The sequence below is a fragment of the Saccostrea echinata genome, unplaced genomic scaffold, assembly GCF_033153115.1.
Source record: "Saccostrea echinata isolate AGI-Se365-2 ecotype Australia unplaced genomic scaffold, CSIRO_AGI_Sech_v1 ptg000015l, whole genome shotgun sequence".
Classification (NCBI taxonomy): Eukaryota; Metazoa; Mollusca; class Bivalvia; order Ostreida; family Ostreidae; genus Saccostrea; species Saccostrea echinata.
In genome coordinates, this window is record NW_026889764.1 from 14,435,910 (window position 1) to 14,451,912 (window position 16,003).

A 16,003-nucleotide genomic window follows, 5' to 3' on the forward strand; every position below is an offset into this window, starting at 1 on the left:
ATTTTACATAGATTATGCAATATAATCAAGAACCTAATGAAACCGATTTTCATAGACAATAGCAGAAGGGTTAGAAGGGCAGACATTTTGGAAAGAACAAGGTACAGTTTCAATACAAATCTTGCTCAGTATTTTTCAATATGAAAGTGATGTAAGAAATTAAAACTCATGCTTTCTGAGTTGTTGAAATTCCATGCAGTAAGAATATAAAAATCATTTTTCTCATAATATGACTTCCTAAAGGCTAATTGTGACGTCATAAACTTGTGCATTTTCCCGTATTTTCTTTAAAAGTTGCAGAAGACATCAATTTTCAATGAATTTTTCTCTCAGATAATATAGAGCACATGCATCGCCCACAAAGATTTTCAGAAATATGATTTTTCAAAGGATTTTACACAACATATCCAAAAATTGTAGTGGGCGACAACTGTGGAGAATATTTTCTTAAGGAAAATAACCCCAGAAATGAGTCGTTTTGAGGCTTTTTCTGTTAAAAACTTAGAAATGTACCAAATTAATGACGTCATATATATTTCCAGAATGGTCCTCCTTCATGCCGTATTCTTTCATGATTTTTCACATTCATATACTCAACTCATATTTAAGCCAATTCCATTACTTTTTGAAAACATTAAATTTTTAGGGCACAATAAAGCCCAAACTGTACTTTTTGTCACAAAAATCCGCGCGGGTTCGAATCCACTGCGTGACGTGGAGACCGGCCCTTCAGATGAGACCGGTGTTGACACGAAAAAGGTCCCTCACTGCTCAATGGCCTTGAGTGCCGAGCATAGGTATAAATTTGCAGCCCTCCACTGGCAAGTGGTTGCGTCTCAATATGAGTGAAAAATTCTCGAGAGGGACGCTAAACAACAAACAAACAACTCAGCTATGTTAAGAAAGGAAATGGAAAATGCGATCTTGGTACATTCTTAATAGGTATTATTTTTAAAAATCTTTGTAACAAAGTAACTGTAAACATTTAGGAAAGGTAATATAGATATCCATAATGGATAGGTTTGTGGCTTACTCAGTACCAGTTACATCGCATGTATCAGCTGTGTGTCACGTGACTGGTATAAAAATAGAATTGTTGAGCAGAATGTAGAAAATGAGGCTAGTGCAAGGGCATACGCATGTTTTTGGAGAAAAATATTGATACATATTAAAAAAGATTTGTAAACATCGGCTTCCCGAAAAGTGCTGGGAGCTACTTTGAGCTGTTTCGGAAAGACTCGTAATTATGCCGAAAATATGTATAATAGATCAAAATTTCCACTTCGCTTAAATTCTGTCATGGATAAAAATAATGTTATGCCGACCAGAATCAGCTCCCAGCACTTTTCAAAATATACATAATATAAGCAATTGATATTCCATATTTCAGCTCAAACAGTCTTAGTCTATGCCCTTGCACTTTTGAGGTTAATCAGGCATACTGTTACACGTATCGTGTTAGGGATATTCTTTACATTCTCTGTCTATGTAGAGCTCCATAGCACCTACATAAATTAATAGTCTACATTATTGTTTTAAATAAATTATTTCCTTTTAATTTTATTAATTAGATTTAAACATTGGCGAATGTTTTATATTTATTTAAGCATTTTTGTAATTATTAAACCAATGGATCCACTCCTCTGGATCACTTGTACTTCGTCAAGTCAAGGCTAGTGACGTCATATATGACACAAGATTTGCTTCTAATAACTCGGCAGTATTGTTATCAGATGTTGTGATTTTACAAGCTTTTATAAATAATTGATAAGATAAATGAATGCAAGTTGTTATTTACGCATCAGTATGTGGTTAAATAGATTTTTGTCGCTTATTAAATTTTTAATGACGTCACAATAAAACTTCTCATACGGTGCATCACTAATGTGAACTCAGGCCTTCCTTTAACGTAGCTGAGAAACAAATATCCGCTGCCATCGGGTTGTAATGCCACCCAAATCAAGGAAAATCGGGTAGACTTTACTTTACCGGTCCCCAGATCCGCAAGATCCGCGCGCTCATTGCACTATGACGTAAGATTTACGTCACTCAACTGATAAGGGTTAGTCTTGCACATGTTTTGACTGGTTAGGGTTAGTCTTGCACCCACCTGAGAGATTAGGGTTAGTCCTTGCACAAGTTTTCAACTGATTAGGGTTAGTCTCGCATCCATCCCAGAGATTAGGGTTAGTCCTCGCAAATGGGATAGTCTAGCATCCGCCCGGGAGATTTGGGTTAGTCCTCGCATACCATCCGAGGGATTAGGGTTAGTTTCTTGTTTGTTTTGTTTGTTGTTTTTTTTTTAGATAAATTAAGAAATTCAGTTGCATATCTGTATTTTTTGCAAGATCTAAATTCAGCTTTCACGAATCTCTTTGGTTTGTTTACATGAAAAAATGGCTAAGTACGAAAGAAACGGCACTAAGCATGCGCCGCACGCGCTTCGTTGACAATTATTTTTCGTCTCCTTTTCACTGAATAAACAATATTAACCACTTTTTTTCAGAAAACTTGGTTAAAAACTTCGTTTAAAGAACGAAGTTTTAAACTAAACTTTTAACCGTAGAATTCGATTTTGGGGTCAAAAAGGCTAAAAACCTCATACTTTTAATTTTTTTCGATCGCTCACTCGATCTCATATATACTGAAGTCGCCTACGGAGACACTATATTTTAGCGCGTTTTTCTGGGGACCGGTAAAGTCGTTCCGGAAAATCAAGGAAGATGCGGAAACACAAGTAGACGTGAATACAGCAAAGCGTTTAAGGCTGCCAAATGATAGGTAATTGTAAACGACTGCTGACTTCTTTCAACGTTTCGAATCGAAGAGGCTTAATATCTCTTAATTTTGGGAGGAAAATATATTTCATGCTCATCGAGTGACATGTCATCATTTTTTGATTTTCTTTCCTTTTTTAAAAACAGAATTTAGCTTATTATATCAGGCCCGTAGGAAGCAATCTCAGTTTTTTTTTTCGGGGGGGGGGGGGAGAAAAAAAAAGGTCATCAGACATTTTTATTGAGGGGGCAGCTATGTTTTCTATAGTTAATATCCATATATCGGCAAAATTATTTGGGGGGTGGGGTCACGGCCCCCCGTGCCTTCCCCGGTTCCTACGACCATGTACATACCTGTAGCTCCCAGCCTAAACTCAAACATACGTAATTAACAAGCTTTTCATGACATCAATGGATAGTGCTTATTAAGTTATTAAAAATAATTTTAAAAAGATTCGCAGTTTTTAAACCGAATGACATGCCTTCATCTCAGCCTTATGCATGTACATTATATATTATTATGTGTTATCGAATGGATTTTTAGATCAAATGATGGGTGTGTTTTTTTTTTTTTTTTATCAGGGAATAGCACATGACATTGAAAGATAAATATTTCTCTTCCCTCAACCAGATATAGCTATTTCCTTCCTAGGGATTTTGGATTGAGAAAGTTGTAATCTCCTTCAACGATTATGTATTACATTGTAACTTGCCACATGTACCAGTTCATGCCTGGGCCGGGGAAGTCGTACGTGCATATGTACATGTTCGTGTAGGTCATATAGCGGCAGTATATAGTTCTTAACGATTTTTTTTTTTGCTCCATAAGTTTTTTGTACCCCCCCCCCACCTTCTTTTCATCAGAAAGAAATGCTGCACCACCCCCATCTGCCTGTACTTATAGCGTATAATTCCAGTCTCCAAAGTTTCTGTGTTAATTGTAGCGATAATTATTTTTTCAATGTTTTGGTAATTTAAGTTTCGGAAGAATGATATTTGTGTTTAGTCTATGTTTGTATTCTATCAGACACTTCAAGTGTAAAAATACTATTTGTAATATAATGAAATCACGATCACTTAATATTTTGCTTATTAGTTCCAAGAATGTTAGTAAAATAAACACATGACATGATTTATCGGCGGGAAGTGCAAAGAGGGAGAATTTTTCTGTGTGAAAAAATTAAGTTGAAAGTAGATTTTTTTTTCTGTTCACTGTATCTAGATCAAAATAGTCACTCATATGACCTATTTCTGTTTTCGTTCGTGCGTTACTATTGAACATTTTCAGCTTCTTCTCTGGAATCGCTGAACCAATTTCAACCATTTTTGGCATATAGCATGCATTTATGGGTAAAGGGGGAAAATTGTGAATTTCATGGTCCCTTCCCCCTGGGGCGTGGGCTTAGACCATCATAATTAATGCATTATTTAAAAATATTCTTCTTTACTCCTGGACATCAAGTAATTAACCTGTTGGCCTGACTGTAATAAGCATAAAGCCCTCTACAAAAATTGTGAAATTCATGGCTCCTGGGTCAGGGGTTCTGGAGTTAGATGGGGGGTCTATTAATCATATGGTGAAAATGAATACTTTTTTTTCAAAAAGCTTAATTCTTCGATTCCCTCCTTCTGTATATTTAGCAGACAAACCAGGTGCATGGTAATGATAAGCAAGGAAGCGCCATCCAAAATTGTGAAAATACATGGCTCCTGGGTCAGGGGTTCTAGTGTTAGGGCGGGGTCCTATTGATCATATAGTGAAAATGCATTTTTTTTTGGGGGGGGGGGATCTTTATCTCTACTCCTTGGTATTAAGAAAACATACATAGTGCATAGGTACATGTAATGATGAGCAATGGTGCCTCTTTAGAAATTTTGAAATTCCTGGCCCCTTGGACAGGGGTTCTGGTTTTAGGCGGGACTCTATTGATTATATAGTTAAAATGTGTTTTTCTTTGAAAATTTTCTCTTGCTCCTGGATATTAAGCAAACAAACTAAGTGCATGATTATGATAAGCAAGGGTGCCAATTCCAAAGTGGGAAATTCATTCCACTTGGGTCATGGGTTCTTGTGTCAGGTTGTGCAACGTTGATCAGATAGTAAAAACACATTAATTTCATTCTTCAAAAATCTTCTCTGGCCCTGGAAATAAGCAAACAAACTAAGTGTATGGTTTTCATGAGCAAGGATATCTCTTCCAAAATTGTGAAATTCATAGCCATTGGGTTAGGTTTTTGTTGTTAAGGAGGGTTCCTATAGATTATATAGTGAAAATGCATTAAAACTTTGAAATTCTTCTTCAATCATGAATTTTTAATATATGATAATTAAAAAAAATATTTGATCAGATAGACTTGTAAATAGTAAATAAATAAAAATGAGACAAAATTACCTTAAGTTTGTACATGTACATTATATATTCGTGGAAGACCAAGAAAGGCCTATGTGTGAATTTAAGGAATGTGAAGAGTTCTCTCAATGTTCTTTAAAAGTACTACAGTGTATAACTGTATCATTTAGTCTGCATAGTGATAGTGACATGTATATACGAGGGGTTATCAAAAAGTTCGTGGACTGATGTGATAAAATTAATACTATGTAGTCTGTTCTTAAAAATTCTTAAGGAATATTAACCAACAAAAGTTTAAGAAGTGTTGAAAATTTTAGCGTGATACGTTGATAATTTGCCAAATTATCATTAAATAAAAAAGACATTATATGATCACCCGGCGCTGTCGCTGTTTAGTTTCTTGAAGTCCGACAACGTCATTTTTTCTCAATGTCCGCTCCATCTATTTCATACACTCTACTTGATGAGATTCCCTGTAGTTAAATAACAATTTGAACTGGTCTTGCTTATATGATTTTACAATTTCACTAACAGCTTATTTCAGCTTATTTCAATGCAAATAATATAGAGTGAATGAATCTATACACAAGGAACACTTCTCACTTGATTATGCCAGCATAATTTTCTGGTCTGAGTTTAATATATATCACACATGATCAACGTCACATTTCGACGTGACTGACTTTGGACACCCTGACTACAAAGGACATTAGCTGCGCATCTCTCCTCTCTGTGAATCTTTTCCGGCATTTAAAAAGAAGTACTCTGGATGCATTTTATTTCTATGTAGCACGTTTAAACATTTCTTAGGTCTATTTTTTTTTTTTTTTCAGGGGTAAAACTTTATAGAAGGCTGGAAAAAGAAACTATTCCTCCTTTTGACGTCATTTTCAACCCATTAACTGTTTGGACATTCCATATAAATTTACAATAAAATTTCATAGAACTTAGAGAATGAAGTAAATATTGCAAATTTTACGGAACAAGTTTGTCCTACCACATGAGTGAATTAACAGGATTTTTTTATGACAAATGCTCATATCTAAAGAGTTTTTCTCGGTAACAAGTTCAAAGGTACATAGGAGTTTACATTATAGCTAGTGTGTATTGGACGACACCCGTGATTTATAAGCAGTTAGCTTATCACTGCACGTGTTGCAGGACCGTGCCTTCCTGTCATCTGATATTAAAAAGTAAATTTTTCACAAAACAAATATAAAAAAGCAGTTGGGGAAGGGTTCTACAAGTTTTTATTTTATTTAAAAATTACTTTTGAAAATAAAGTAAGGTTGTACATGTAAATACGGTCATGTTATTAAACAGAATTTTCACTTATATCACTTGATTTGAATTTGTGAATTTTGTCATGTATAGTCCAACATTTTGCTGATTTTCATTTACAAGACTTAATTGTTTATGATTCAATTCATGCTTTTTGAGATTTAATTAAATAAGAAAATCCAACTACACATTTTTATAATCTTTATAAGAAACCATAGAGTGAGGCTTATCAATGGTTTCTAGTGAATTTTTTGGTCTCCATACTAGTGGTACCTACGCTGAAGAAGTGTGAAAAAACGTCATCTTCGAGGTTGCGCCGCCTGGACATACCGTTGCTTACAAAAAAATTAACAATTTATTAAAAAAATAAAATTTATGATTTATGGTTCATTATATACATAGAAAAGATTATGCTAATTAATTGTTTAAAAATGCATTGATGTACCTAAAGCGGTTTTAATTTTATGGCGCTTGTCCACGAACCTCTTGATAACCTCTCATAGAAGTACATTAGTATTGGCAAGTAAATAGATCTATTTATGATTTATCACTGAGTACTAAACTACAGGGTTGGCAAAAAACCGGGAAATACTCGTATTTCCCAGGACAGTGGGAAATACTGGTAATTCCCGGGATTTACTGGTATTTCCCGGGAAATACTGGGAAATAAGAAATAACCTATGTTTTTCATAATTTTAATCATATTTGTCAGGGTATAGACACCTTATTGGCTAAAATATCTAACCGGTATCTCTGTTCCTGATTCAAAATAGTTTGGTTTCCAAGTATTTCATTTTATATAATTATATGCATATGACACTATTTTTCATATTCCAGTCATGAGTGTTATGTGTTTCATGCTTGAGTCTGATGTAGTCTTTAAAGGTCCCAAAGATCCCAGTTGGGGTTTTTATGTAAGTAATGAAGGATCTAAGAAAACTAAGAAAATTGGTAAATGTAGAGTATGGTGTAAATATCATATATAAGAAGAAGCCTTTCAGTTCTACTCAAAGTAATTATCTCTCGATCAAAATAGGAGCATAAAACCTTCCAGAGCAATTTGTTAAAACAACATGATTGATTGTAATAACTAAGGTGTTTATAGAAGGATTGAAACAAGTTTATTTTGTTCTTGTATTTATAATTAATAAACTTAATAATTTTACAAAACTGAAAAGAAACTTGAATTAAAACAACTTCAGTTCTGTTCTTAATATATTGCTAGGGAAACATGTACTGCTACAGAATGCTTATGGGTAGGGGACCTGGAGTAGTGATACACTCCGAATATGTAAAATTGCAGTTTGAGACACGTTCAATATTACTCATCTGTTTTTACATTTATTTTATTTCTGAATTTTGCATAAGATTGAATGAATTAAAGAAACAAATAAACTTCATTTTCGTATTTCCCAGTATTTCCCACTTAAGAGAAAATTTGTAGTATTTCCCGGGACGGGAAATACCGGTATTTACCACTGGTAATTCCCACCACTGGTATTTCCCGGCCAACCCTGCTAAACTATCTATTTTTATTATCCCATGTCATCCTATTATGCTTGATTTGGGGCATCATATCTTCATCTCACAAGGTATTTTGTTTTATTTCATTCTTTAGTGGATACTTTATGATTTATATTGTTTTACACTCAGGTGACCAATAGGGCCCTTGGGCATATTGTTAATATTAATATCTACTTTTGGATGAAAGTATGAGCAGCATTTCTCATTTAAATATAGAAACAGAATTTTGTTAAGCTAATAGTATCATCATGTTCTTTTTTTATCTGATTCGAAATTTTTTATCATTATAATGTCTTTTATTTGTTTCTGTCGAATTTTTCGAGGATGAAGAGAAATATTGCAATGACTGTGGGTTTTCATTGTATATTGTTTCGTAATATCCATGCTTATTTGTTTTTATCATACAATGTCTTAAACATTAATTAATTCAACTTTGAATAGAGGAATTCCAGATTAAGAAGAATGACTAGACTACGAATTCAGACTCTAATATTTATTTATGGTTTCCTAATAAGCATTCATACAAGCGTACTTTAATCTCAAATTAAACAACGTTACTTTTTAATTTTAAGTACTAATCATAAGGGCACTGTTGCTCTCCAACAAAAACTCCATCCCACTTTAAAAAAATGTTCAGCGACATACTTATGGTGACATTCGTATCGTGCAGGGAGGGAATTAACTGCTTAGCATATCTTTCACTTAAAAAGAATTTCGTATAAATAACAAGCAAAAAGCTCCTCTTATAAAAGTAAAAGTACAACCCACTTTGTCAGAAAATAGGTCTTTGTTTCCCCTTTAGTGGATTGCTATCATTAAGGGCCGTTTTCCTCTGATACGCTAGCCCCCTGTATTATCAGAAAACAGCAGTTCGTGTTTATTTACAAGTATAAGGACATCTGACTGAAGTTCACTTTTTCACCACTGCGTAGGCCGGTATTGTACCTCCCTTTTTACTTTTACCTTGAGAGAAGTCCGCCACAACATCAACATAGCTGTGTCTTTGGATTTCAGAGGGTTCTAAATATGATGTTCGATTAGAAATGCCTGCAGGTTGTTCAAGGTCTAGATATTCATTTTGAGGGGGAGTGGGTTCCACCTTGTTCGAATCACTTTCTTTAGAAAGCGTAAAATATGCATTGCTTGCTCTGTTCTGATTTTCACTTCCCTGATTATTTGTGATAGAATCTGTTAAATCTGAATCATCACTGACTAGTCGTTGATTTACGGTCCTTGCCTCATTAGCAACATTTTGATCACTATATTTAGCAGTCAAGCTATTTTCTAGCGCACGTACAGATTCCGATGGAATAATAACTCCTTGAGAACTACTTTTACACAACCCCTTTTCTGAACCGACTCTGTTTACTTTTTCCAATAGAAAGTACCCACCACTCTGTCTCTGGGGATTTTCTATGTCTTTTCCATTATCTGATTTCGCCTTTTCCAGAATAAAGTAATCATCTGTTTTATTTTCTTTGACTCCAGTGCTTAGTAGGTGACTTTCACTCAAAGTGTCGTATGGATTACCATCATAAAATGAATCTTTTGTTGACGAATTGAGATGATGATATTCATTTTTGCGTCGAATACTTTCCGATCCGATATCCGTATATTCATCTATGGCTTTTACGTTATCTTTGTTATTGTAAGCTTCCGGTATGGCCGGAAGTGGTTGTGACCGCTTGTTGTCCGATGTATATGTAATAGTAGTGTCTGTACTACCAGTGCTTTCTCCATCCTCACTCAGGAGTCGCTTCATGACCGAGAAAGGATTGGACACTCCTTTTATTTTTCCTTTTTGCTGTTTCCGGGTTGGCAGCTGTACACCTCCATTATAAGTTGGATCTCTCTAAATTCAAAAATAAAGAATAAAAAAAAAATCCCTAATGCAAATAAACACAACATAGTAAATATCATTTACTTGTTTTTATTAAACATTTTCACATTCTTCTGGATTGAAAGTCTATACATTGAAACATACTCAATACGTATCAAAGTGATTCTCAGACTTAAAGTGCATGTATCTTATTTAAGCAGTGTGATATCACTGTTTTGACAGTGTTTTGTTTTCTTTTGAGGACAATCTTAAGATCTGTTAATAATTACCATGCTCAACGTCTCGTAAGCGCAGCCGTCCTCAGAATCCGTTATGTTTGTTAAAGTGCTTGCTACAATCTTATACTCTCCCTCTATTTCTTTCCTGCAAATTTAAAGAATTTTAAGACTGTCATAATGTTAAACTTATTTTCAAAATATCTGTCAAATACATACATTTCTTCCCTTTGCTCTCTTTTAGAGTGTTTTGTGGATAGAATGTTCAAATTCACGTTAAACTTGCATTTTCGAATCGCAAAATTTTGTGTATATTACACCTTGTACAATATCACGACTCAATATTTAAGGTTGCTTAAGTTAAGTATGCAACAGTTGGGAATAATTTTGAATTATACTATGCTTTATTAAAGGTAATCAATTCCATAATCACATATTTCTGAAATAATCCTTGATCTTTATCTTCAGGAAGCAAGACATCTACATGTATACATACATGCTATGTATTTAATTTATCGAGTTGTTGTATACAATCAAACTCAAAAACTAGCTAGGACACTTTCTCATTATTATTATCGAATGACTGTTTAAAAGTTTCTTAGAATCGCTTTCATGTCTTTTTTCATCTACGTGTACCAGGTATTGAAAAAACTTAACACTTCGATACTGAAATAGGTGAAGATAGCGAACAGTGATCGATTAAAAAAACTACAAACATTACAAATCTGTGAGCAGGGCATAAAACACGAACCCCTGGATGTTCCAGAGGTGATATCAGGTGCCTACGAGGAGTAAGTATCTCCTGTGGACGGGAACCCAATGTACTGATCAGGTAGACGGAATAATCCGTAATCAAATTTAGTATAAAAACAAGGCCTCATAAATGGTAAATAATGTACTTATTCCTCCAATCCACAAAAAATAATTTCACAGATGAAAATAAAAATTGTTATGATACTTTTAGGATATTAGTAACTACTTGGGGCTTTTGCGGCAAGCTCGGAAGAACACCTGATATGTAACTAAGATCATACAATGTAAGAGTTCTACTATATGGAAAAACAGATGGGCCTTCACGTGGTACAGACAATTGTGGAGACCAGCATTGGTGATATCTACCTTTGATCTTTCTTTACTTTATGTCATCTTGTTGAATTCTTTTAAAATATACTAAAAAAACAGACACATTTGTAATGCTTCTCTTCAAATTTTTTTTCTTTAAAATCGGTTAAAGGGGACCATTTGTAGGTGCCACCACCAAAACTTTGTGATACGTAAATTCTAACTCTATAGTGAAAGGCGATTGATTTCAAGGAATAGGCAGTTGTTATATGTAAACAAGTGCCTCTGTCCGTACACATATACATGTATCTAATTTGCGGCCAATCTAAACTCTGAAAGAAGATTTTTATTGCGGCCAATCTAAACTCTGAAAGAAGAATTTTTTTACAAACTCTTTATATTAATAATACCTTTTTCTTCTTTCTTTCTTTGCAGTCGTACATTGTCGAATACAACAGCAGATGACAAAAAACGCTACTATGACGAACGCAACAACTGCTGCTATTATATATATCAAATATTTACTCAAAATATCTGAAATGAAAAAAGTCAACCTTTATCATATATAGATCATGATCACGACTAATTTTTAGTCAATCAATGCAAGACATATAATAGCTTATCAAGGATTTGATAGATAATTATAAGATCATTATTCGTTAAGATCGATTAAAACAAAATAAAATAAAATTGCATTGATGATTGTATTGATAATATTACTTTTTATTTTATAATAAATAAAACTGGAATGAATTAAAATATCTAAAGAATTGTAAATTGCTCGAATATAAGATTGTATTGAAGATATCTTAATTGCATACAAACAGGGACAAAAGCGAGAAAATCTTTTCTCGATATTACAGGCAAAAGGGGAATTATAAAAGAAAATGAAACCAGCTGCCACAAAGTTTCATATCCAGTTCATAAACATGTCAAAAATCTATATTTTGAAAAAGAATTAATAAAAGATCAAAACGGTAGACTTAACATATACATGTAAACGTAACACAGATGGTTACCTGAGCCAGTAATTTGGTGAGAAATGATCGTCGTTAGTTCTGGTGGCGCAGTAGTTTCCGGTGGTGTGTAATTTGCCGAATTGTTGTTCAAATCAAAGTAGTGCATATAACACCTATTCAAATCATACTGATATTTCTCTGAAAAAGAAGAACATCAAATTTCTGAGAAAAAAGTGTCCCAGTCAATTTTAAAATATGTAAAGGGATTTACTCTATGCGCACATACATGTATACTAGTACATGTGCAAATTTTAAATGCATTCTAACACGTGCAACAGCAACATAAGTACGCCACCTATTTATAACAAGAGAAAAAGGAAAGTGTAATGAGATCAATGTGAAATTCAATATTATCAAACACTTGGCTATATGTGCAATAGATCTTGGTTTTAAATGATACAGGTTCTTCATAGATGGGACAGTACATATACAGTAACTATTTCTTACACGTGGGTTTATCTGTATTATTATACTTTATGTTAAATACTAAAATCGGATTGGTTTAGACGCATTAAACAATCCGTAATGTTACCCTCAGCGTTAGCAACACACTTGACAACGGGTAACACAACAATAATGACACATGCCTGCAAATCATGCGCGCACAGTAGAATTCTCAAAACGTCAGTTGTGCGTTTGAAAGAAGCCGAATAAACTTGGCGTCAGTCAAAGCTTGTGTCCGATGTAGCTTACTTGAAAACAACAAGCGACAGACGAAAAATGCTTGCGAGTACAGAAATAAAGAAACTTTAGATGATAGAGGACTCTTTGTGTATCAAACAAAAAAAAACAAAAAACAAAAAACTAAGGAGTCTGTAAATCTTTGAAGCTTACTTATTGAGAAAAACAGAAGTGGTGTTTCAAAGTTTCCTAAACGTGAATTTAACAACGATCGACGATTTTTTTTTTAATATTTTGATTGATTGATTGATTGATTGTTTTTTTTTTTTTTTTTTTTTTTTTTTTTTTTTTTTTTTTGCTGACATCCTAAATTTTATACAAGTACAAGTATTTAATACAGAATTTCCAACTAAAATAACCAAAATACCCCTATATTTTTTCCTAAACTTGAAAATGTTTCTACTAGAAAGGGATCAGAAATATATATACATGTATCAAACTAATGTATTTGTTTCACACACTTAATTTAACATTTTCAAGTTTAGCAAAATATAGGTGTATTTTGGTTATTTTAGTTGGAAATTCTATATTAAATGCTTGTACTTGTATAATACATTTTAGCGTAAACAATCAGAAATAACAGATGTATCATCAAACATACATCTAGTATAAACAAAAAAACACTGAACAAAAAAGCGGCGTGAAGTTCACGGTAATCTCCTCCGGAAATACATGTTGAAAATGATGACGCTGGGAGGAAAGCAGATTATACATGTAGTCAGCTTTTTTTAATCGAAAATCAGAAAATTACAAAACCATAAAACAGCCTACGCCATAAAGTTATTTAATGGCAATGGAAAGAAGGATTTAGGACTTTTAATACAGTTATATCCTGTGGACTCACTCCTAAATTGACTAAAATAATTATTAAACGTTTTAAAAATCATAACTATAAATTGTATTAATGCAGGAACGTTCATTATGGAACTTTATTTGAATATGATAACAAAGCAAAGCCCTAAAATCCACTCCCTCCGACCCTCATTTTAGCTTACCCTGTCTGTCTCTGATCCGAGCGGTGCGGGGTACCCTCGTATCCATTGATACAGTAATAGCTTGAAAAAATTATCTTCCTCAAACATTTATCACGAAATTAATTATCAACGTAAAAGCTTTAAACAAAGACTTCGCCATTAAATTTTGTGTTTGTAATCCCAATTTCCGCCACTAGAACTGTAATAGGAAATCCCCTCTTCAGAGCAGGGCTTCACCATGGAGAAGCTTTAATGTTAACGAGTCATCAAAGTGTAAAAGTTTGTGATGTCAATGTTATAATCCCTTTGCTGAACTATTTTTAATAATCCAAAACTGATATTCAATCACATCGAAACGTCGAGGATTTGCGAAAGCTTTCAAAAGGAAGTTATATATATATATATTGGTAAATATTCAAAATAATATACAGGGAAAAGAATTTCTAAGCAACATCTGTTATAGAGGCTATCCTTGACTTACTGACATATATATGGATTAGGGAAACGATAGATGGGGGAAACACCCAGTTATCAAATCCACACGTGATTCTGATCTTATTTTGATAAAATCAGACATAATTAAGCCCAAAACGGACACCAAGAAATAAAATGAAAAATGCTTTACCAGACACAGGATGAATCTCTGCCATTCAGTTAACTGACAGGTGTATTGAAAGACTACAGAAAGGGGACTGAACGGCTGGCAGAGCTCTGTCATTCAGTGACCTTTCCCGACCTTTCAGTGACCTTTCCCGACCTTTCAGTGACCATTCAGTTGACTGAAGGGTGCAGGTTCATCCTGTGAGAACCCCTCCCTTCCCTTCCCAAATATGGTAAGTAGCTGACTTCTATTTGAGATCATTTGGAATCTGTATTTATGGTTTCTATTGAAAATCATTACAGATGTAATTAGTTAAACATTTGAGTATTTCAAAAAGCTGGTGACTAATAATGTACTGTCAAATTCTCTAATTTTTTTTGTACACTTCGTACAGGTGCCTTTTCATTAATTTCAAGTATTGGGTAATATGTTGCATTCTCTGTACGGAAAACTTTTTTTTTTAATTTGATATCTTAAAAAGGGTTTAGTTAAATAAATGATATAAGTAAACAATTAAAACCATTGAAAAATCAATATACAGTACTAGAAAAATATGTAAGCAAATACGCAAACGCATTTGAATACTAGGGATGAAGTTTGATTTATTAGCTTTTCCGATTTTACTGCGGTATTTAAAAATAAAAACAAGGAACATGATCTTAGATTAAAAGCGCTTAAATTATCAATAATTTGTAACACAATTTGTTTATTGTTTTCCTCGCATATTTTCATCATTTTCCATGTTATTGGAGGAAACTTAAGAATAAACAACGTATGAAATTTGATCACTCTATTGCCCATTGGTTGCATTATATTTAGAATAAAAAGTAACCTAAATCGAATCCTTCTTTACAAGGATAGATTCTTGTAAACATAATAATTGAAAGATTTCACAGATATCTTGGTAAGTTTATCTTGGTAAATTGCACATTTCAGTACATGTAACTTTGCATTGTTCATATGCCTTATAAACTTTTTTGTTGGTGTTTATTTTTAAATGCACATGGTATTTGTTTTTTGCAATTGCAACTTTGAATTTTTATAAATATATCCTTTAGTATCATAGACTGCCTATTTCTATGTAATTGTATATCTACGCTTGTTGTGCATTGGAACAAACAAAGCTTATAGAGCAAATGATGCATAATTGTATGGAGTAAAAGAGGGCATTCGATTTAATGTTATAATTATATAGATAAAATCATAACGTCCAAACCTCTAGACTATGAAGTAAATATAAAATTTCTTTACATACCGAAGCCGTGCATACTATCCTCCATCTTCACAGAGATTAGAATGCTCATGTCACATGACTACACTTAGTGTGGAAGTTGACTAATTACAAAAACATTTAGCGACTAACACTCAAAACCTCTTTGTTCAGTTTCGATAGAATGTTTACTAGTACTTTAAATTTCAGTTGAATTCCATTCTAACAGACAGTTATATTTAAAAGAAAATCCAACGATATAATGATTACAGACAACAACGAATGTTTCCCTATTAGTTATATTTATATTTATGCTCTTAAGCAAACACTTACAAATAACGCAAAAAATATGTCACATGCATGTTTATATTTTAAAAAATACTTCAGAGCATTGGAATACTTTTTTTCAAATAAATTCGATTAATAATTTGAACATCATCATCAAACCCATATCAACTTGACAAAGAT

At 33.3% G+C, this 16,003-nt stretch overlaps 1 protein-coding gene across 2 annotated transcripts; it reads right to left on the reverse strand.

The window, feature by feature from the left end:
* Positions 1-8,413: 8,413 nt before the first annotated feature.
* LOC133187905 (uncharacterized) lies at positions 8,414-15,644 on the reverse strand. Of its 2 annotated transcripts, none has more exons than XM_061323303.1 (5): positions 13,746-13,810; positions 12,070-12,207; positions 11,461-11,584; positions 10,043-10,136; positions 8,414-9,785 (listed from the first exon to the last, which is right to left on the reverse strand). In XM_061323303.1, the coding sequence occupies exons 1-5, from the start codon at positions 13,789-13,791 to the stop codon at positions 8,844-8,846; spliced, it is 1,344 nt and encodes a 447-aa protein (XP_061179287.1). In that variant the 5' UTR covers positions 13,792-13,810; the 3' UTR covers positions 8,414-8,843. The 2 variants fall into 2 exon arrangements, with proteins under 2 accessions (XP_061179287.1, XP_061179285.1); XM_061323301.1 differs by lacking the exon at positions 13,746-13,810 and adding an exon at positions 15,581-15,644 and having other exon boundaries at positions 8,415-9,785.
* Positions 15,645-16,003: the final 359 nt, after the last annotated feature.